The sequence below is a fragment of the Electrona antarctica genome (assembly GCF_951216825.1).
Source record: "Electrona antarctica genome assembly, chromosome: 6".
Lineage (NCBI taxonomy): Eukaryota > Metazoa > Chordata > Actinopteri > Myctophiformes > Myctophidae > Electrona > Electrona antarctica.
In genome coordinates this window covers 27,641,363-27,666,540 of record NC_136811.1, presented here as the reverse complement: position 1 = coordinate 27,666,540, position 25,178 = coordinate 27,641,363, and the positions used below count along the sequence as shown (strand labels likewise).

At 42.2% G+C, this 25,178-nt stretch overlaps 1 protein-coding gene across 1 annotated transcript in view; it reads left to right on the top strand.

The window, feature by feature from the left end:
- Positions 1-25,178, top strand: part of LOC306925401 (transmembrane protein 65-like) — a 50,086-nt gene that overhangs the window by 7,936 nt on the left and 16,972 nt on the right. Inside the window, exon 2 of the mRNA XM_079504205.1 lies at positions 9,237-9,558. Coding sequence (XP_079360331.1) covers positions 9,273-9,558 — 286 coding nt within the window. The 5' untranslated portion in view covers positions 9,237-9,272. The remainder of the gene's footprint in view (positions 1-9,236; positions 9,559-25,178) is intronic.

Sequence of the window (25,178 nt, the reverse complement as noted above, 5' to 3'; positions counted from 1 at the left end):
ACTGATACCAATCCGATCCAGCACTTAAGTTTCTCTACACTGTGTATTGCAGCTGCCTGCTGGCTATCTGGAGTGGACTACTGGAATGGATTGCTTGGATCAGAGCGTTAGATTAGATCGGTCATTTTTGCTGGAGTCCAATTCGTTCCATATATTGACTATACATTACACAAGATGTACTTCTGTTTTCATGAAAGATGTTGAGGCCATTCCACACCAATTTGAAATAAATTGCAGTGCCCTTTCGGGAAATGGAAAGGGGAACTGGTTGTAAGTATTACTGGAAGTATTGCAGTTGCAGCTAGTTGCGTTACGAATAATTGGTGTGTGGGCCGGCAGTGACAACATATAGTGACTATAGCCTACATTACACAAGATGTTTTCAATATATTACACAAAGGTTTCCACTGGAAATAATCTAAAGATTGAATACCATGTTTACATGTATTAATTCAATAAACAAAATGTAGTGTGTGTAATGCATGCATAAAGCGTCACTCGCTCATCCCCTGGTTCACGGAAGTAAGTTATCTATGGAGAATAACATGGGGTCATCTTAAAATCATCTCATATAAGAATTGTGGTACGAAAATAAACAAACTGTCCTGGCCATATTGTCGGGGAGGTGTCTCTGTATCGTTTACGACAGTCAGTCATTGTCTCCACCAGGCCAAAGGCATGGGGAGAGAGTATGTTTTGCACTCCGTCCGTGTGTGTGTGCAACGGTGTGTGCATGTGTCCGTCCGTCCGATACCAGCTAATCTCCGGCACCGTTGGCCCGATCCATGCCAAACTTTGCACACACACTCCCTGGATACCAACGACGAACCTCTACCCCAAATATTCCACAACGGCCTGTTATAGCACCACCATGAGGACGATTTTGGCAAAACACATTTCTGTAGATTACTCGTACACATTTTATCCATACATCACACAATTCGGTATACACTATCTCCATAGTCATGTGATCAACACGGATCTGCACCATTTCCCATCTTCCATACTGATTGGCTAAGATTGGCTTCCAAAGCTCACACGATTGGTCCGTTTCGAACAAAATGCCACAAATCACAAACACAGTGTGCAATTTCTGTGAAATTATACACACACATTCCCACTAGGCCGAGGACGACATGCCACTAATTTTTATGCCCAATTCAGCCTCACGGTGGCGCTATAACAGGGCAATTCCTGTTTTTACCTATAACTGCATCGATCTGTGTACAACTTATATATGCGCACTCCCTAGACGCCATGGAAAAACATTTTCCCTGCATCCCTCAACATCTGCCGGTTATAGCGCCACCATGAGGCCGATTTCTGCAAAACACATTGTTTATATTAGTCGCACAGATTTCATCCAAATCTCACGCAAATCAGTACACATGATCTCTGTAGTCATGTGATCAAGACGAGTCTGTTGGACTTCACAGATTCTACACTGACTGGCTAAGATTGCCTTCCAAAGTTTTCAGGAGTGGCCCGTTTTGTACACGTTTTGTCCTGCTCATCCAGAATTCTATCCTCAGAGATGCTATGGGTGATCTGGCTCTGCATTTCCTCAAAAAAATGAAGAAAATTGTTGCAAACAACAAACAAACATAAAAACATGTTTATATTACTCCTAAACATTTTGCCAAACATCACACACACTCCTATCCAACTGGTGGAGACCTGTGCCCAGAAGGGGACTTTTTCTAGTTTTGCACATGTATTTGTAACGATTGATTTAATTGCATAGCATATTGGCACTTTTGTAGTAGCTTGCACAACATATTTTGCACAGTCATTGTCATTGTTTTTTTTTTAAAGATTAGTTTTTGGCTTTTCTGCCTTTATTGATAGTTTCAACTGGAGATTGACAGGAAAGAGGGAGAGAGAGAAGGGGAGAGACATGTAGCCAAGGTCGTCATGAACGGGACTCGAACATGCGACACGCTGTCGGTGTCAGGCCAGAGCCTATATGTGGCATGCGCCTGGACCAGTCCTATATGTGGCATGCGCCTGGACCAGTCCTATATGTGGCATGCGCCTGGACCAGTCCTATATGTGGCATGCGCCTGGACCACTAGGCCAGCGGGCGCCCCCATGATTTTATTCTTTCTGGTTATAGCTGAGATGGCCAATGAGTTCCCAATGAGTTCCACCTGAACTCATTGGCTTCCGCCTGAGCCCTGAGGAGAGAGATGATCTGATTTAGGCCGGTAGTCTCTGATTCCATCTGGACCTTAGTTAGATTAACAAGATAGAATAACGCACAGACGCACGCACGCACGCACACGCGGTCGCGCGCGTGCGTACACACACACACACACACACACACACACACACACACACACACACACACACACACACACACACACACACACACACACACACACACACACAGAGTTGGCATTGACAAAACTAGAACAAGAAATGTTTGGGGTGTGGTAATCGGCATGGGCAGGTGCAATGTGGATGATAGGTGCAATATGTTTGGGAAGTGCAATAATGTGGAGTTTTATTGTTGAGGTTTGAATGCCAATGTCAGTAAAGAGAGAAGTAGAGAGCTTCTTGTATGTATTATTTATGTCTGTTGGTATTGTTCTGTTGGTATTGTTCTGTTGGTATTGTTCTGTTGGTGTTGTTCTGTTGGTATTGTTCTGTTGGTATTGTTCTGTTGGTGTTGTTCTGTTGGTGTTGTTCTGTTGGTATTGTTCTGTTGGTATTGTTCTGTTGGTGTTGTTCTGTTGGTATTGTTCTGTTGGTATTGTTCTGTTGGTATTGTTCTGTTGGTGAATAAATATACCAGTTGGTTCATCTTTACCAATGCCTCTGTACTGAATTCCAACCGCAAAAACGGGACCCTGGCACAAAATATTTTCAGATGGGCCCAAATATATATACATTTCTTGACATGAAAACATTTGAAAACTACTACTACTACTGTTCTAAATGTTGTAGTAGGTTACCAGGCCTGGATTTGGAGCCAAGAACATGTGGGTGGTGTTCTCACTCCCACAGTTTCATTATCTATTAAATGCTTTGTTGCTTTCTATGACTTCAGTGAAAAAAGGAACCAGTTGAAGGACCAACATTCCACAATGCGTGCGTGCGTGCGTGCGTGCGTGCGTGCGTGCGTGCGTGCGTGCGTGCGTGCGTGCGTGCGTGCGTGCGTACGCGCATAATAGAAAGGTAGAGAGAATATAGAGGAATCTTACAATCTATGTCTACATTTGTACTAAACCTCATATCTGAGTCTTAATTCATGGCCAATAGAACATATTATTCTTTGATTCCCTGACCTGACCCCAAAAAGAGTACTTCAGAGCATTAAGCAAATGGGCCTTGGTGAGCATAGTTTACCCTTCTTGATCTAGGACGAATACATTTTTGTATTACAGTATACTCAAGGGACAAATCAAGCATATTGTACAAACATAAATCATTTGACCTGTTTCTAAATGTTCTTTATATATTTTTTTAATGATATATGAGACGTACTGTAGTATATTGCCCACCTTCTTCTACCAAAATAAACATTCGTGATATTAAATTACAAACAGCAAGGTGATCTGCGACAGATACACTGCTGTCATGAATGGCGTACGAAATCCAGATGTGAATTCTTGAAATTATTTTCAGAAATAATCTCAAGATACTTAAACCTGCCGGAGGAAAGTTTTGATACACCTCGGAAGAGCCTGACCAGTGTCAGAGGCATGAAGGGGTATCTGAGTCATAAATAGAAAGCTTGTTTGACACAAATTGAATGAAGGAAAATTCTAGGACCATTGTTTCAGAGATTTAACTTATTTTAATTATTAATTCTGGGACATGTAGTCTCTCCTAAAAAGTGCAAAGGCATATTTTACAAAAATCACTGACAGTGACAAAATAATGTATACTAACGTTGTGTTCATATGAAAACTGAAGAAGAAAGTAGGCATTGCATTTCAATTCGATCACAGAAAGTTCAGTTTAGTTAATGTCTACCTTATAAAATGTACATTAAAATACATATAGTAGGGGAGCCTATCAATTTCCGTGATTTTGGAATGTTAATTTTTGGAGACATGCATATCTTGATTCCAATTTTTTATGTCAGGTTTAGCATGTTTAATTAGCATAATTAGCTATTTAATTGCCAAAAACAGGAAATGGCAATAACTTTGCTTCTAGATAACTTATAAAGGTGATCTAAGAGTCTAAGTCCATGTTTGTGATGTCCAGAAATTCATCTGTTACCATATTGAAGTCATACAACCTTTCCCAATTAGCAGAATTAGCATAAACTATGCAAAAACGAGGTGAAAATCAGCAAATTGCGGCATTTTTGTTACTTTTAGTGAACTTTGAAAGCTTCTCACAGACTCTAAGTGTATGTTTACAACTTCAGGAATAATTATCATCCTATGAATAAATCATGCAACCCTTTGTCTATGTAATAATTATGTAACAATCACACCAAAAAAATAAATGTCATCTTACGGACAGTGTAAGTCTGTTTGCATGTCTAGAAAATATTCTCTTTCCATAACTAGGATATGCAACCTTTCCTTATTTCCTTTATTAGCTTAATTTGCATATATATATATATATATATATATATATATATATATATGCAAATTAAATATTTCCTTTATTAGCTTAATTTGCATATATATATATATATATATATATATATATATATATATATATATGCAAATTAAGCTAATAAAGGAAATCAGTCATATAAAATAACAAACAATATGAGAAATGGTCACAGAATTATCACGTTGTTTATTCTAATATTTACAGAAATCAATAAACCAGTGGAGCCGAGTTTTTCATACCAGTGTTGCGGACTCTATTTCTTCCTCTTGTACTGCCAATTGTCCAGCACCATGGGCTAGAGTGGAGGACGAGGTGCATGCTCTATTAGACTATTACCTTTGTTGTTTACATTACCACACACCTCTAATCATCTGCCCTACACATGCACATCTCAGAGCAGTTAAAAAATTGAGATCGACAAGAATAATGTGATATGCACTGGGATTTCTTGCAGACACATTTGATCAGTTGGGTAATGGTGGCTGGGGCGTGGGTATCCTGTGTTGTGACTGGCAGCAGTTGAGCTCCCTCAGCGATGCGTCCCATCCATATTCAGTTGCTGGTGGCATCTGTGGGTTAGGTACATGGTCCTGATCCCATACCATTGCCTGATGATGTGAGAGGGCAATGGCTTGATTTAATGCTGCTTGTGTAGGTGGCAGCTTTTCTGCTTCTAATTGTTTGAGCTCACCAACACCCACAGGATTTGTACCGTGCTCGTACAGCTGGCAAACAAATGCTTCAATCTTTTTTGACACTGTTGTCCCCTGCCTGACCACTTCATAGCCACACTGGACAGGGAGACCAAAGAACATAGTGAGATCCATGCAGTATTTGACCGACACCAGGGTGGCAACACAGCTCTACATTGAGTCCCCTGACACTGATGTCTTTGTTTTTACAATCCGACGGTACCATCAGCTGTGCAAGGACATCTATTTCATCACCGGTGTGGGGAACAAAAAACGTATCATCGCTGGAGCCAGTAGCGTAGGCACTTGGTAAAACGAGGACTTCAGCCTTACCAGGGTTCCATGGCGTCTCTTCATCATCAGGGATGGAGATCCCTGATGTCATCAATATTGGCAAGCAACTGTACATCTGACCTCAAACCCTTAGATCTCCATATATGGAGCTGACCTGTTCTGACATTCCGGACATTATGTTGATCCTTCCCCATCCAACCTTCCTCTTTGATGTCTCCCTTTTGACTGATACCTGTCCATTTAAACTCTAGACGGGTGCAGTACTTAGTTTAGACAGTACTTGGTTTAGACTAGTCATTGGTTAGACAACCTTCCACGGGGCAGCACACCTAAACCTAACCTTAACCCATGTCTAACCAATGACTAGGGTTGGGATTTGTTAGGATTTTAACGGATCCGGATCCTTACCGGATCCCTCTTAACGGTTCCGGTTCCTAAAGGTTCCCTTAACGGTTCCTAATATAATTTTTTCACCCTTTTTTGCTGACATATATTATGCTTATATTATAACTAACCTAACCAAGTACTTAATAAACACAAATTCAATTATTGTATTTGCACTTTACAATTATGAGGTGGCACTATTATTTAAACTTCACCACCACCAGCTAGCCACCACGACAATATCATTGTTGTAATTTGTACTGTATATTAAATATACAGTACACATTGCAATAATGATATTGTTGTGGTGACAAATGTTGTGTCTTCAGATTAATTTAATATGAAGGACCCCAGTTACCCTAATGGAAACAAGCCATAGTGCTTTCTTGGGTTATAAAATCCTCTTAGCAGACCTTGTATTGAACTGTAGGCTACGTCCCTGTGCTTTTTTCTGCAAACTGTTTATAAAGTAATCAATGTATGGAGGTATATATGCACCTAAAGGCTGGGCTCTCAACAGTTGCAGGAAACCTTTGCAGGAAACTATGGCATCACATTTATTGCACTTTGTGTGCTCAGCCTCAGAGTCATTTCCCTCTCTGTTAACCACACTCTGTTAACCATCCTCTCTGTTAACCACAACTATGCAATGCCATAGTTTCCTGCAAAGGTTGTTGCAACTTGCACCAGTTGCACGTCCACATTGAGGAAACATCTCAAAATCAATACGCCTACACGAGTCACAAGATTAATGTCAAGTAGTAGAAGTCACCCCAGTAACTTGGCTCTGCTTGCATGCATGCACAGACACAGCGGAGCTAAATGACGACTGATGAGAACTGTTTGGGGAACCATTAATACAAAAACGATGGAACGGGCTCCGGATCCACAATGTCGGAACCGGGTCTGAAATGGACCGCGTTCCGAATCCCAACCTTACCAATGACTAGTCTAAACTAAGTATGGAGTTCTCAACAGGCCCGAAAATTAAGGTCCGGCCCAACCTGGGCCCTCATCAGACCCTGTACACTCAATACACTGCCACCCTTAGATCTCTATATGTGGAGCTGACCTGTTCTGACATTCCATATATTGATCTGACCTCATCAAACCCTGTACACTCAAGACACATTATGGCCAGTACATAATTCACTCCATATGTTGATCTAACCCCCCCATTCCAAAGCACCAGCGCTCGCCATGCAGCCCTTATAGTGCGAGGTCGCTTCTCGCCCTCAGGCGTCTTACTGGATTTATATGAGGGATATATATATATATGCAAATTACACTAATAAGGAGGTTGCATATCCTAGTTATGGAAAGAGAATATTTTCTAGACATGCAAACAGACTTACACTGTCTATAAGATCATGAGTATTAATTAACTTAAAGCAAAGAAATATGGCCATTTCTGGTTTTGGTGTGATTATTACATAATTATTACATAGACAAAAGGTTGCATGATTTATTTATAAGATGATAATAATTCCTGGAGTTGTAAACATACACTTAGAGTCTGTGGGAAGCTTTCAAAGTTGACTAAAAGTAAAACATGCAGCAATTTGCTGATGTTCACCTCGTTTTTGCATAATTTATGGCAATTATGCTAATTAGGAAAGGTTGTATGACTTCACAATGGTAACAGATGAATTTCTGAACATCACAAAAATGGACTTAAACTCTTAGATCACCTTTATAAGTTACGCAAAGTTCTTGCCATTTTCGTTTTTGACCATTTATTAGCCATGCTAATTGCACATGCTAAACTCAACAGAAAAAATTGGAGACATGTTTTTTTGGCATTCTGGTAACCCCAAGAATCAAGATATACCTGTTTCCAAAAATTAACATTCCAAAATCACGGGCATCAGAATCTGATTGATAGGCTCCCCTACTATTAGTTGTCAATGCAGATTTCTTTTATTTTATTTATGTATTTTATGTGATGGCTGATGGGGTGAAATGCCACTTTCATCCGGCAGATGGCGGCATGTAGGGCAGGCCCGGCAGTTCATGTGTTGTGAGTGCTGTCCTGTCCCATTTCACTTGCCCTTCGGGCTCGGAGGTCGGAGGAGCACATAGGATAGTGGATACCGACCCTACCTAGGCACCATTTGTGCGACAGTTGCGACTAGTGCACCCTCTGATTGATATGCAGGGAATGATCTGTCTGTGGAAACAGAATTTAATTGAATTGATCTCTGTCTGCTGCTACTCATGTAGAAAATAACTTTGTCATGACGCATTGACGCCATGCCAGAGCTGTGCTTTCTTAAATAAATTCTACGTTCATCTTAAAATATCGGGATACACACCCAGGGCCAGGCCAGCAGTCAGCAGACACACCTCCATCATGTGACAGTAGACATCTCTGATGTCTCACTGAGCAAGCATGTGGGAATACCGGATAGCACGTTAGACTGTCTACAATAGAATTAGATGAATTTGTCGCGCCAAAAAGCGCGCCATGATGATACCATTATGGATTAATAGCGGTTGACGGTTGTATTCTGCGCACAATCCACTTCACCACTTTTAATTTACAGTAGTAGAGCCATAAGTTATTACGTGACGCACGCCGTCGTCGTTACGCACAACGGAAAGGAGCTCTTCCATTGGAAACTATTTGAGAGGGAGGGGCTGTGCCTGATGACTGCTCGCATCAGGAAGCCCTCCCATCCTCCCATCAGAAGCTACGTCCTATCCGACCTAGAGGTTTAGGCTTATAGGCTATACCTCGGCTCGCCTCATCCACGAACATGTAATTTTGTAGGCTACGTTTAACCTCGGCGATTTCGCAGCTAAATACATGTGTTATTATAGATCCGAGAAACTTCAATCGAAATAGATGACAACATATAGAGCAGCTGAATAAGGTTGTACGCGCCAGGCCATTTTCTGTCTTTTAGCTGCTTTTACGGGGAGATTGTTGGACGGGACAGCGCAGCATCAACTGAGGTGCGTCCTATTGCAAGTTGCTTTATCAAACCGTAAACATTATTGACAAATACGCGTGTTTTAGGCCTATATGTGTTTGTACTGTATGTCCACTTTAATTGCTCGCTCACACACACGGGCCTGCATTTTGTCCTTAAATGACCCATTCTCAGTTTCGCTCCAGATGTATTGGCTAATGACGCTATGTGTTATTTTTGAATTGTAGCGAGTAGTAGACCTATATACTAGTGTATCTATAAGAAAGTCATACATTTAATGTAATATCGTGTCACAACAACGTGTTGTGTTCATAGATTACAGCCTTGTCTTCCAAATATTCCCCGATAGATCCTCATCCTTGGCGCTTCTTACCTCTTGCCAGAGATGCTGCCCAGCCTGTGGAGAGCTGTGCGACCCGCTCTCTCGCTCAGAGCGAGTACCGGGCTGGCTAGAGCCGGCCATAACCCAGCTGCTATGCCTTCACCACCCCCACCCCACTGTCTACCGGCGATGTTTGTGCAGAGGTGTAACATGGGCACACATCCTATGAAGGAAGAGCCACTGAACTCGCCACAGGGAGCTAAGGACTTTATTTATAGTCTTCAGGCTGCAGAACGCACCTTGCTGCTACGGGAACTACACAAGTTCGAGTCCGTACTCATAGCTCAAGGTAAGCAACGGTCGGAGAATACATTAAAGCTGCAGTTAGGGATACACAAGCACGGACTTGAAATTTCGGCTAATATCCAATAGATTAGATAGATTAGATTAGATTCAATTTATTGTCACTGCACATATAGTATACAAATAATTTGACAATAACAGAATAAACGCAATAATATTGCATGTTCAACTCAAATTGATCAATGCAGAATGATTAAGTTATAATCATTCTTAATTATGATTACGTTATAATCAGTTATAATCGGTTTAAAATGTGTAATTATAGGCTAATTAGACTAATACACATATTAAACCAATAATACCTGATTCTGGGCGCAGATGCAGATTTATACTAAACAGTAGTAGGCCTATTGTAAAAAAAAAAAGCCAATATTTTATTTTTAAGGCCAATATTGTCCGATACCGATTCGATGAACGATTAGGCCTAATCGTGACGTGCACCCCTAGCTACAGTCCATAACTTTAATGTCCTACCTGGGTTTTAACTTTTGACTTCAAGACCAAATCTCCTGTCTGAATGACCAGACCACTCATTCAGTAGTAGGCTACAATCCACAGTTTTAAGCACTGTACCTTGCAGTCTACCTGGTCTGGTCACCTGTGGTGAATAACCTGAATGTACAGCTACAGGCCTGTGCTGATATTTATTACAAGCCTCTCCAGCATAATCTGTTGCATAAATCATCTTGTGACACCTATACCCTTGGCTATTGCTATCTGTTTTGCAGTGTGACAAAGCAGCCTAACTGGCTAGAGAATCCTCTGGCCTGAATAGCTAATGAACTGTTACTGTAGTGCAGTGGGTGCAGAGCAGGTGCCTGTGTGTTGGTTCCCACAGCACTAACTTGCTGGCTGGCAGCTCTTGTTGTCTTTGGCAGTGTCCTGCTATAGTCTCATTCTCCTGGCTGCTATTTTCTGGCTCACCCATGGCATTCTATCATACAGATTCTTGTGGGTAATAATATCAAACATGTGTACTCTTGCTGATGTTAAGTACTGCATGCAACATTCTGGTGTAGCACCCATTTAGAGACTTCTGCAGGGTTGGCTTCAGGGTCCAGCATTCACTGCCATATAGGAGAACAGACTCTACCGTTGCATAGAAGAAGCTAAATTTGATTTGAAGGGAGAGGTTGGAGTTCCATACGCTGACTGGGGCATGTCGTTCAGGGCCCTAGTCCATGCAATGTAATAATTGGTAGCAAATTAGCAATTTAATAAACAGTCCTATAGGCAAATGTACAGCATAGCGTAGCCAGAATTTTGGGAGGGCAGATGCCCTAATGGGGGTGGTAGTGGGTGTTGGGCTGTATGAGGGTTCGAGGTGCCCTTGAGTAGCACATAGTACAGTACAATATTATCTGTGTATATTGTATTGCTGTTGCTAGCACATTCTTATGGACATGCCATGCCAACATTTCAGCACCATATCAACAGTAATGAATGATGAACAGTAAAGTAATGTAGACTGAAGAGAAAGAGATATTACATTCCATGTAATCAACCAATATCTTTATCAGACAAAAGATTGTCAAACTGTTCTTGCTACACAGCGCTGAGCTCTTTTGTTGGAGCTTGCACTTTTTCTCTTAGTTTCACGACAACGCCTGCCTTTTTTTCCAATCATTGAAGGTGCATCGACCAGGACCGAGAGAGAGACACACACACACACACACACACACACACACACATGCACACACGCACACAAACGTGCATTGCTTGCGGTCGCTCTTCCCGACCACAAAGTCCTTAACCTAGCGTCAACAGGCTTTCCACCTTGGAGGAAAGCCTGGTCTGTGTTACAAAATTGCTGTGTGAACCGGTCTGGAGTGAATGATATTGTTACGTCATGTTGTAGTCATTGTTTTGTAGTCATCAGGCAGGAACGTAAAGGAGGACAGTCAGGACACCAAAAATTGACCAAATGGGGGAGGGGAGCTCAGGGGTGCTAATTTGTGGTTCCAAATTCTTCAAGGGTGCCCGAGCCCGCCGGCACCCACATAGTTGCCGTAGTTTTAGCTAATAAAGTTACTTCATTTTTTATTTAGTTATTTTTCTTGTTATTTTATCAAAATCCAGTATTATCTTGTGTATATTGTATTGCTGTTGCTAGAACATTCTTGTGGACATGCCATGCCACACCAACAGTTCTCTGCTTGTGACAAATAATTATAAACCCTCTTGATTATTCTTTTTATATATATTTAACAAAAACACAATACATAACATAAAGGAAACAAACAGACCAAAAACAAATAAATGAAAGACACATGGTTGAGATCGAGCAGTTTCAAGCAGTGGCAGAAATGGCTTCAACCCTCTTGATTCTTAATTCAGTTTAGTGCCTTGCATGGTTACCTCTGCCGCCAGCGTGTGGATGTGTAATGTAGCACCTAACAAGTGTTCCACTGCTGCTGCGGTGTGTGGGTGAATATGAAGTACATTGTAAAGCATATTTGAGTGGTTAGAATACCACTTACCATTTTGAGAGAGTATGGCGGAGAGTATCTGTGGTTTAGCAAGAGGCATGTTTAGCAATCAGAAAGGGCACATTCTCCTACACTGATTGGCTTCTACAGGTATGTGTGCAGTCTGTGCACAATATGCCGGCACTTAGCTTAACATGTCCAGAGCCCGGGCAGAGGCCTTTTGTGGCGATTCTGGACAACCGTGGGTCCGACTGACTCGACACCGGGCACTGCACTCCCTGCTGTGGGGATGTAGAACGTGTGTGTCGAATTGTGAAGTCGTGGGGCGAACGGTTACATGGATTACAGACGTACATACGTACGTACAGACAGACAGAGACGTGGTGCATTTATAGATAGACTCTGCTAGTACTATTGTACTGTATATATCTTTTCTATGAAGAGAAATTAACAACTAGAAAAGTGTATTCCAGGTAAAATTGCTTTTGGCTCTGTGTTGCATAGAAGCCCCTCTACTTTAATGTGTGATTAAGATTTGGGACAGATTAGATCATTTCATGATAAGGATGCACAAACCTGACCAAAATCTAATTTGATTAAACTGCTTTGGCAAAAATTGCTCAAATATACTGTAATATATTGTTGCTGTCAGGCAAAAATCTTGTCTCTCCATCTTTCAGATTTAAATTTTAATAGTTTTTCAGTAAATGCCTACTTCACGAGTGTTTCACAAAAGTAGTGCCGATCTACAAGCTCACAGTCACAACCGGTACCGGTTGTTTTAGCTAACATGTGCTTCATGTACTGTAGTTTCTTAGAGCTTTTCCTTCATGATGAAAATATTTCTGTATATCACAGCACACCAACAGTCAATGTGTGTCTGCTAGACAATGCCAATGTAGTCCTGCTTTGTCTTGCACCAATCAGATTAGGATTGTGGTCAATGTTGACGTGTGCAGCTGTGGGCTGCAGTCATAAATCTTAATAAGAGTCTATGATTAGCCAAAATGTAATCAGGGAAGGCTTATGCCCCATGCTTGAGATGGTACTAAGGATGCTTTTATTGATTGGAGCAGAGCAGACATTCTCCAAGCTGCACTCTGTCTGTACAGTGAAACATAACAATCACACCCGTGTCATACATCACATTCTGTGCTCAGCCAATCAAATCATCACATTCCGTGGTACAAACACTGTGCATAGGAGGGGCCCCTCAAAAATAAACTAAGATTATAAACTAAGATTATACTGAATGGCAATGAGAAATATGGTGGTGAATATGGTGGCCACGTTAATGAGAACAATGGCAATGATCATGATAATGAAAGAAGGGGTGAAGAAGATGATGAAGCAATGATGAAGATTAAGGCAGTTTTACATAATGGCTACATGGTGCTGATAGTCTGTGTTCCATGTACACTAAATCACGGAGGAGCTTAGTAGTTGTCTCCAACAGGCCGAAGGCATGGGGAGAGAGTATGTTTTGCACTCCGTCCGTCCGTCCGTCCGTCCGTCCGTGTGTCCGCGTGTGTGTCCGTGTGTGTGTGTGTGTCCGTCCGTCCGTCTGTGAACAGCTAATCACCGGCACCGTTAACCCGGTCGATGTCAAATTTTGCACACACACTCCCTGGATGCCAACGATGAACCTCTGCCCCAGAATTTCCAGAAGGGCCTGTTATAGCGCCACCAGGAGTCCGATTTGTGCAAAACAAGTTTTTGGACAGTACACCTACAGATTTTGTCCAAACATCACGCAAATTGGTACACAGTCTCTCTAGAGCGATTCAACGAAACGGGTCTTTCAGATTTCTCAGACTCCATCCTGATTGGCTAAGATTGGCTTCCAAAGTTCGCAGGAGTGCTCAGTTTCAAACAAAATGCTGCAAATCATGAACACATCGTGTGATTTCCGTGAAATTGTGCACGCACATTCCCACTAGGCCGAGGAAGAAATGCCATAGGAACATTTTCAACTCAGCCTCATGGTGGCGCTATAACTGGCCGAAAAGTGTTTTTACCTCTAACTGCACGGATCTGTGGATAACTTTGTATGCCAACTCCCTAGAGGCCAAGGAAAAACCTTTGCCTGGAATTTTTCACATATGCTCTTTATAGCGCCACCAGGAGGCCGACATATGTAAAACACATTTTCTAATAATATTAGAAAATTTGCGTGAAATTTGGATAAAATCTGAAGGAGTAATATAATTACTCCTTCAGATTTTATCCAAATTTCACGCAAATCGGTACACATGCTCTCCATAGTCATGTGATCAAGACGTGTTTGTTTGATTTTCTCATAATCCACCTTCATTGCCTACGATTGGCTTCTAAACCTTTCAGGAGTAGCCCGCTTTGTACAAATTGCCACAACTACTCAACGCCGCAGCGTCCGATTGCTGTGAAATTGTGCATGCATATTCCCACTTGGCTGAGGAAGAAATGCCACTTGACAGATTTCAAATCAGCCTCATGGTGGCGCTACAACAGGCCAAGCCGCGTCTCTCTCTCACACACACACACACACACACACACACACACACACACACACACACACACACAATATTACTCCTAAACATTTTGGCAAACATCACACACAGTACTCCTATCCTCCTGGTGGAGACCTGTGCCCAGAAGGGCACTTTTTCTAGTTTGTGTCTGAATTCCTACTACCAAAGAATGTGGCTGTTGACAAGCCCAGCTATATACTATTGTTGATCATATTCCGGTGGTTGTTTCTCCACCAACATTACTTCCTATCCAGTTCCTGTTTTTTCTCTTCAGGAATCAGTTTGTGTCCCCAGCACCCACAAGAAGTAAGTAAGTTGTTTGTACAAACAGGCACAGAAAGTACCCTTGATTGACTTGGACGAACCTATCATAACCTCGTGTTCTCTTCTCTCGCCCCTTCATTTCTCCTCTCTTAGCATTTTGTTGCTCCCATCTCTCCTGGTTTTACTCCTCCCACACATTCAGGAGTTGATTTAAGAAAAAGCCATTTTTGGGGGAGCGGCCTCAAAGGGACCCAGCCCTGTCAGGGACCTGGACGCTGACCGATTGAGAAAAAGTTTTTCTCAATTTCATACTGTACTTGGGTGGCGATCTATTAGTGCAACCAGACAATATAATTGCCAGACTTTATTTACAGTAACCCCAAAAAGTTTTGTATTTATTATACCACCCCCTGTGATGTCATCTGGGTCAATATACTGTACAATGTACATGACCAGACATCATCATCATACTGTACTTATTTAGCTACTCGAGCCCATACTGTTTCTTCAGTGTGGTTGGTGCAACCACTTCTCTAGTTAGTTTGGTTGCTATAGGCAACACACTATTGTTCTCGGTCTGATAATTATTTTCCATCAAAGTGAATCTGCTTTTTTGGTTAACTTTTGCACAACAGAAAAGTAAAGCTTTTGTTCATGCTTCACACACTGTTGTCATGCTTCACATGCAGGGCCGGATTTACAGTAGGGTCCCTCGGGCTAGACCAATTTTCAGGGCCCCCCTCGACCACGCGGTGGGCAACTTGAGAAAAAATGAGGGGTATTTTGGGGTACCCAGCCCCAGACAGACAGACAGACAGACAGACAGACAGACAGACAGACAGACAGATTTCAAAAGCCAGACGTTGGAGCCCCTCAAAAATCACTATGGCCATTATAAAATCTTTTCAACAGAATTACTGAACATGAATGCAGTGTGTTATTGTATATAAAACATAAAGTTGGTTCAGTTGGTTTATTACAGTTTTCGAAAAAGAGAAAAACTGTAATAAACTATCAATGCAAACTGAATATGGGAGCTTTACGTCAAGGCAAAGTACAGCATAAACAACCTAATTCTTTTCAATTTACAATTTAGGCATTTAGCAGACGCTCTTAATCCAGAGCGACTTACATTAAGCAATAACAAAAAGCATGGCATACATCACATAAAGTGCTATCTAAGGGGCTAGTGCTACGGGCCATGGTGGAGTCTGAAGAGGTAGACTACGGCGGAAGATTGGGAGTGAGGCTGCAGTTCTGATTGTGATGGGGAGTGAATTCCATAGTTTTGGAGCCAGAAGGGAGAAGAGTTTGGGACGTGTGGAGCGTTGTCCCGGCGTTTTTAGTGAGGGTACTTCCAGCTTCCCTGCGTTGGCTGGGTTGTTGTTAAAAATGGTGTTAAAAATATAATTTGCACGTTAGAAAATGTGTTGAGATCAAGATGACTATACTGACATGAGTACTGTGTGCAGAGGACAGCCATTAATGGCAGTACTAAAGGGGCCTGCCTGGCTGACACACTCACCTTCAGAGCTCCTGTTACTGTACTTACCCTGTACTGAACTGTACTTGTCAGTTGATTGGCTGGTTTACTGTTAGGCTGGTCCACTGGCTGTCCTGTTGGCTGACTCACTGACTGATTAGCTCATTGACCTATTGATAGAAATATGACTACCCCACAGGGGGCATAAAGTCACCTGGAAGTTCATCTTTATCTCAGTTCACCTCTGAGGATTTATTGTATACACTATGCAGGCTGGCTGTTATTTGGTTGGTCGCTATATCCTATTATTTATGTAGTTTTGGCTGGTGCACTGAATGGCTCACATTGTTATTGATTGACAACAAGATTGTCATGGCTGACTGGTTCACTCCCCACACTGGTTGATTGGTTGCCTTATTTGCTTTCACCTTCATCTTCATTCAAGGTTGTACTTATATCTTGTTTTACTGTACTGCAGGGTGTTGGTTTGTCTAGCTCACTATGATTGCCTGGCTATCCACTCTCGGCGGCGGCGGTGGCGGTGGCTCAGGGGTAGAGTGGCCGGATGGAACCGCAAGGTTGCCAGTTCGAACCCAGGCTCCCCCAGAGTTAGTGTCGAAGTGTCCTTAATTGAGCAAGACACTGAACCCCTAATTGCTCCTGATGTGCTGGTTGGTACCTTGCATGGTTTCCGCCGCCATCTGTGTAAGAATGTGCATGTGAATGTAATGCACAATCTATGTAAAGCGCCTTGGATAAAGGCGCTATATAAATGCACCATTTACCACTCTGAATAACTGGATAACTGTTTGACTGCAGTTATCCACATGAACACTGGCATCCCTATTATCAGGGCGAACATTCAGCGAAAATAGCCAAAATGCATCTCAATGTGACGTGTGTAGATGGGCTATTTTCGTCAAAGAAATCTGTTATAGAGGGAAGAAAGGAGCGGACGAAGTACAGAGCCCTGTGGGACCCCAGTCATTGACCATGTGGGTTTCAAGTGGTTAATGTGCTGAGTGACACACTCAGCACATTAACCACTGGTCTGTGTCAGGGAGCTGTGGTGAACTGTGTTGCCCTGTGCTTGATCCTTAGTCCTCCCGTTGTAAACAGTAATCCTCAGTGTTGCGTTGTCTCCTTTGGTAGTTTGATAGATACTCTATGGACATGTATTGTCCTCATGTGGTTTGCAAGTATCTTTATGCGTTACCTTGTGATGACTTTAACAAGTCAAATTTCCCCTTATTATATTATTATTACAGTCCCCTTTCCTGTGGTTCAATTGTCTATAATATAGATGATTCAGGGGAAAGGGGACATTTATAATGTTCAAAGGGTGTAAAATGAGATGAGAGGAAGGTTGTACTTTATGGACATGAATCAGAGATAGGAGATTATCAGGTATTCTACTGTGAGAGGTACTTGAAAAGAGAGGGAAGATAGTGTGGCAGAGTTGGGTAGACATTCTAATGACCTTGTGCTGTTCATCATGAAGCTGGAGTGGACACGTGTTAACACACCATGCACAAATGGTTTCTAGGAACTATTCCATTTCTCACAAGGGAGACCAGATGCATGTTCTCTGTTAGATCTACACAGTCTAGAAATTAGATTTAAGATTACTACTTATCTCCTCTGCTCCCCTCGATTGACAACAACTGTGAAATTGATAAGGAATTAAATCCCTCGCCTGAATTCACTGTTTCAGGCTGTTTGAGAGAAAGATCTGTGTTCACAAGTATGTGGGGCAAACATTGTATGAATGAATTACCTTCTGCTGACTCATACAATACTGTAGTCTGTAGTGCTAATAATGTCCAGACAGTGCTGCATATAATGATCTATATGAAGACAAAGTTATGAAAACGGCAAAAGATAATTGCTAAAACAGACAGACCTTTAATATTTCCAGTTCAATACATTGTAGGTGTAAAACAGTGTAATGTCTCACTACCTGCCTCAAGTAAGTATATTACACAAACCTACATCACGTGAACGATCTACATAATCCCTGCTGGTTTTCTCCTTCGTATGTGCCCTTGTCCCCTGAGTGAGCTGTAACCTTGCTGCACATTAATGCAGAGGTGCTGAAATGACAGTCCCAGGGTGATACAGGGTTTGAACACTTTGCAGCCTGCAGTCTCTTGACGATGAAGCACGAAGCAGCACTTAAATCCACATCGTGGCCAGGGTTCTGTATGCTGTGTAGTATAAAAAGTTGACATAAGCGCCTGTATATTGTTCCGTTCTAGCTGTCACATACGAACACTAGTTAGTTATTTTTATTTTTTTACAATCAAAAACCAGCAAAAATGGGTGATTGACATCTTTCCCGTTGCCAGTAGACTAGTAGCATTCTGTGCCCGAAAAGGGGAGAAAATGAACCTACCCGGGTGTCGTGTTTCCTTTCCACCGCTAAATACCCGTAACTACTGCAAAGTCATTTGACACGCTGGAATTAATTCTAATTTTCCCACTAAAGACCATTGGAGTTCTTGGGTTCTTTTGTCCAGTGGGGAAAAGGATTAACGTGCAGCTTGCCAGGCTGGCGATGACAGGCTGTTTGTTTGCCTGCCAATGGCTGGCTTGTCTATAAATTCTCAACGTTTTTGGCTGGGGACCCCCGGAAATGCTTTGGGCATGTCTCGTATTATTAGGCCTTCATTTTCTCACTGTCTCCAGCTATTTGCTTTGCTGTTCATTAGGGACATATCTCACGGATATGTGTTTATTATTAGTTTGTTTGTTTGTTTGTTAGCTTGTGTGTCTACTTTGTTAAAGCTCCCAGCATTTCTGGCTAATCAGCATTTCAGGAATAGATGGGTATGCTCCTAGATTGCTATCTGTCTCATGCAGTACTGTCAGTAAACCCTCCCACACACACTACAATGTTGAAATTATACATTATTCTGCAGCTTTCTGCACCGGTGCTCTAGTCTAAATTGTATGTTAAAAAGTATCGAACCATTGAATTGTACAGCAATTGAATAATTTATTATTTCTATAATTTCTAAGAATGGATTAAATAAAATGGTAAATGGTGCATTTATATAGCGCCTTTATCCAAGGCGCTTTACATAGATTGTGCATTACATTCACCCATTCACACACACATTCATACACCGAAGCTATGCAAGGCACCAACCAGCACATCGGGAGCAATTAGGGGTTCAGTGTCTTGCTCAAGGACACTTTGTGTGCACACGTAAAGTCGTGACTTGGCCTGTTATATCACCACCATGAGGCTGTTTGGAAAATGTCAAGTGGCATTGCTTCCTCAGCCTAGTGGGAATATGCGTGCACAGTTTCACTGCACTCGGGCCCTGCGGTCATGATTTGCAGCATTTTGTTCAAAACGGGCCACTCCTGAAAACTTCGGAAGGCAATCTTAGCCAATCAGTGTAGAATCTGATCAGACTCGTCTTGATCACATGACTACAGAGATCATGTGTACCGATTTGCGTGAGATTTGGATGAAATCTGTGCGACTGCCGACTAATATAAACAAATGTGTTTTACAGAAATGGACCTCATGGTGGCGCTATAACTGGGAGATGTGGAAAATGCAGGGAAAATGTTTTGCCATGGCCTCTAGGGAGTGTGCATACAAAGTTGTACACAGATCGATGCAGTTATAGGTAAAAACAGGAATTGCCATGTTATAGCACCACCGTGAGGCTGTTATTAAGTGGCATGTCGTCCTCGGCCTAGTGGAAATGTGCGTGTATAATTTCACGGAAATTGCACACTGTGTTTGTGATTTGTGTCATTTTGTTCGAAACGGACCAATCATGCGAGCTTTGGAAGCCAATCTTAGCCAATCAGGAAATTCAGGATGGAATATGGGAAATAGTGCAGATCCGTGTTGATCACATGACTATGGAGATAGTGTATACCGAATTGTGTGATGTATGGATAAAATGTGTACGAGTAATCTACAGAAATCTGTTTAGCCAAAATCGGCCTTATTGTGGCGCTATAACAGGCCATTGTGGAATATTTGGGGCAGAGGTTCGTCGTTGGCATCCAGGGAGTGTGTGTGCACAGTTTGGCATAGATGGGGCCAACGGTGCCGGAGATTAGCTGGTAACGGACGGACACACGGACACACACGGACGGACGGAGTGCAAAACATACTCTCTCTCCATGCCTTTGGCCTGGTGGAGAAAATAACGATGGGAACTGTTACAGGTTATGACATCCGTAGTGGCATGTTTCTCATTAGGATAGGATAAAAGGTAGCAAAAGTATATCTCCTCAACACTGGCTTCCATCTGGCAAAAAACATCACGTAGGCCTACTTTATAGGTGTTATGAAATGACATTCACAAGTATGTTTAAGGGCAGCATGTTTGAAATTACATTGTTTTATGCAAATACATTGTTGCCTCATGTTGAATTATGTCCTCTGGAGACATTTCAATTATGGAAGGATATTTTCATGGCTATAAACAGAATCGCAATTGCTTGATCAAGCATCGCTTTGGGTTGCCTCAGTTCATTACAGTTCTACATAAGGAACATCTTTGCTGTCGTCAGGCTGGTTTATATAGGGAGGAGGACATTTCTTAGATATAGAAGCTGTTTAATCTAAACTAGAGGCATACTGCAGTTCAACCTTGACACTGACAAACAGAAACGTCAGTAATCACTGCTGGAAAATGTGCCTGCTGAAGAATCTACCTCATTATTTTCAGTCATGAAATGAGTGAAGTGCCCTATGGGTGAGGGTGTTGTTTCATGTTTTTCCAATGCCATAAATCATAAGAGAATACAGTGGAAATGTCCTTGGCTATATTGTTGATGGCTGGAGTCTTTCTATTGATGTGGTTCCACTGGACCAGAGCTGCACAACAGACTCACACCTATTGTAGATTCTCCAACAGGGGTCTTCAACAGTTTCCAGGCCAAGGACCCCTTTGACCGAGAGACAAAGCAGGGACCCCCACTACATATATTGTATAAAATGTTGTTGCATAATGCAACTTGCATGTTAAACTTTCTTGTGTTTTTGAGAAGGCCCTCCATGAAACTTGAGAGGATTACAAAGCTAGCTCACCATACAGTATAGTTGATTGTCTCATCAATGTCTGTTGACCGTTGAGAGTAACTTGGAAGTCATCCACAGGTTTTAGGATTTAATGGATTTAACATTATTTTACACATTTATTTTGACATGATGTTTTACATTATGTTAACATTATCGCTCCAAGTGATGTTTAAGTAGGTTTTTGTAAATTTCACTTACAAATAGGGAAATAGCATTTATACAATGTACAAGTTTTCATATTTGTGGCACCCCCTATGGACAGAAGATAAGGTGCTTTCTGTGCTGCACTATAGAGGCACCAATTTGGGGTTGATTGGATGTTGTTCATGTCATAAAACATTTTATATAAATCCCATATATCATGAACTATATCATGAACTGGGGAGACATGAACACATGTGTGTGTGACTGTGTGTGAGAGAGTTTATGCGCTGCCACCAGCCTCGTCTACTCTAAAGTCAATCAATTGCCATTTACTGTACAGTAATATTAGCTTATATTTTGGTTGTAACTGAGTCATTCATTTAAAGAAAAGAAAATTAATATTGTAAATAAAAAAAATAAAAAAAACAAAACTATAAAATCGAATATATGAAAATCAAATTTGGAGACATAAATATAAAAACCGCCATGCTGCACTTAATTGGAGCGACCTGTATCGCACTGAGGGCCGAAGTGCGTCTGACATGTGCGCATCGGGTGGCGCATCCCTGGCGCATCCCTGGCGTCCAGTCACGTGATTCGCGTACCAACACGGAAGCTTGCCCTCACTTGAGTACAGACGCCCCAGTGCCGAAGGAGGCCTTTCTATGTCAAAATCCTGTTTGAGGCTTATTGTCACATGAAGCATTAGCTCATTTGTGTCTAATTTGGCGAACATATCATTTTCAGCAAGAAACAGTGACATTTGTAGTATTTATATGGGTGTAAATGAAATTGCCTTTGGGCTCTGCATTATTCAGGGTCTCCTCAATGTCTGATTAAAATTTATATAGATAAATTTGACACTGTGTTTAAGAGTCATAGCCAAATAGAATATGAAAATCACACCCGTGTGAAGTGAGTGGAACAACTCCGTGCGGGCGTCCCCGGGGGGTCCCCGGCAGTTCCAGACCCACAGGAAAGTGCCCAGGGTGGCGGCCCGGTTCCGGCGAGTCGCGGTAGTCGCCTACCGCGAAACGGTAGAGAAATGAGAGAGTTACCATGTGAGGGTCCCCGGGGGGTCCCCGGAACTGTACTGTACTCTTCGTACTGTACTGTACTGGGGGTCCTCGGGGGTCCCTGGGGGGTCCCCGGAACATCCAGACCCCCAGGAATGCGGCCAGGGGGCCGGGCCGGTTCCGGCGAGCCGCCCCGCGTCCAAAACGGTCGAGAGTTACCGTGTATTTTCGTGTGTATTTTCGACACCCCAAATCATCATATATACAGTAAATACTGTATGTGTGTTAGGCTGCGCAACAGTGACACTTGCTTGTGAAAACCAAGCAAAAGCTATTTTCGTGCTCGGACACAGCCAGCCAGCCAGGGACAGACCCAGGGACCCATGGACACACATAGCTGTCTATAGGAGTGGTTGCACCACTCAAAAATCGAAATGATGCGTGACCTATCTGCATTAGCTCAGCTACTCAACCCCTCTTTCCTTGTGCGCCACATAGAAAAACATTCACGACATTCAAATTGTGGCATGTACGAGTGTGCATATGCATGAGACGAGCACAAAGCGTGTTGGTACCTACCAGCTTGCCCATGTTTCATTGATAATGTATTACTAAGCACCGGTATTGAAGTTTGTTTGATATTTAACCATTAGTGATTTTGCGTCACCATTACATAAAACTAAAGAACATTGATTGCATACAGTAGTACATTGGTCAAGTAGTACAAGAGTAAACTTATTTTGACTTCTGGTTGGATGATTTCAAAATAAGACTCTTAGAGTTAGTAACATAGGCATTGAGCTATAAATACAAAGCAGGCTCCCGACATGTCAGCCTGGCAGAAACTACATTCTGTATAAATTCATGCCTCCAACATTAAATAACTTTAAATAACTTGTCCCTCTAATCTGAAAAAACCTGAACTCCAGAAGACACCATGCAGTTCACAGGGCTTTTGGGACACCATGCAATAACAGCAGATCAATGCTGAAGGATGGGGAGAAATAATGAAAATATCGATATTGCGCTGCATTCTTTAATTTTGGCCTCATTCTTCATACGTGAGCGTTGCACACACACACACACACACACACACACACACACACACACACACACACACACACACACACACACACACACACACACACACACACACACACACACACACACACACACGCACACACATTCCTTACTGGCTGAAACGAGTTAGATTTTTTACTCCACTGCCCTCGCTAGTCCAACGCATACTACTGAATGGAGAGACTATGGGGGTGTGAAGTGACTTTAACTGCTGGCTAATCTTTGAGACACACATACGGGTATTTCAGGGCTTGGCTGAATCCACCATTCCTTCGCCGGCTCAAACAACACATTGGAATTGTATTACGGAAGTATCGAGACATCGCCAGGCACTTCTTCTCACCTGACAGTTTCATCAGGAGGGCACAACAGTGCAACACCCTCTTTCCCAGTTCCACTCCCTGCTGAACAACAGACCCCCAACCAACCTGTAGGAGTTGCTAGCGCAATGATAGAGATTGCCCTCTCCACCATGGCTTCCCGCCAGCGAACACGGTCAATTGTGTTTGTTGGTTGGTGGGCACACTGGGCAGGAACTTTCCCCCTGACACAGCTGTAACTAATCTGTTTGTTTAGCAGCCTAACTGATCCAGGGGCAGCTAATCAGGTGTACTCTAGTTCTATGAGTCTGGGACCAGTGCCACAGAAGCTCTGAAAAGGACTTGCTATATCACCAGCTTATTCTCAAGGGCCTGTCAGGCAAAGTGTATGCTTCTCTGCTCTTGACTGAGTTGGCTCTATCAATCTACTGTACGCCACTGATTTCAGATTCCCTCATACTGTATGGTTGGCAAAAACAAAATGTAAATTTAAAACTTGTAAAATGTTACGGCACAATAAGGTAAAATTACCTAAAATTAAAATTATTCTGCTTTCAGTAGCATGTGACGTGTCAAACTACTAAACTAGGGGGTTTTCATGATTCTGAATCCATTCCAAGCATTAGTTTTGCACAAAAACACTCCTCATTACATCACATTTGTGATGACGGCTATGGCTGTTTTTAGCCCATGCACATCTATTAGTTTCCCAGGGAGTAAATAAAGCACACAACTATTAATATTGTATATTATTTATTATATATTATTAATATTATATATATAGTCCAGGGTTGTTGTTATGTGTGTTAAACAACTGCTACAATCAAAATTGTACACCTCCCTGTGTGTGTGTGTGTGTGTGTGTGTGTGTGTGTGTGTGTGTGTGTGTGTGTGTGTGTGTGTGTGTGTGTGTGTGTGTGTGTGTGTGTGTGTGTGTGTGTGTGTGTGTGTGTGTGTGTGTGTGTGTGTGTGTGTGTGTGTGTGTGTGTGTGTGTGTGCGTGCGTGCGTGCGTGCATCTTGCATGTATCTTGATGAAAGGGCCCTTATTGAGGTGAATTGTCTTCCATTGTGTCAGCATTATGACAGCAACAGCCCTGGGCTGAGCTGGTAATGTGACCCAGTACAGTAGTTTCTGAAAGACAAGAAGAGAGAAGGGAGGAAAGTAATTAGGGGAGGTGAAGAGTTGAAGGGATGGATCAATGGCCTTCCCCAATCAGTAAATAGAAGCAATTTCAAGCTGCCCAAGAGTGAAATCAAAATATCGCTTTTTCCACATATAATGTGTTTTGGATGTGGAACATTT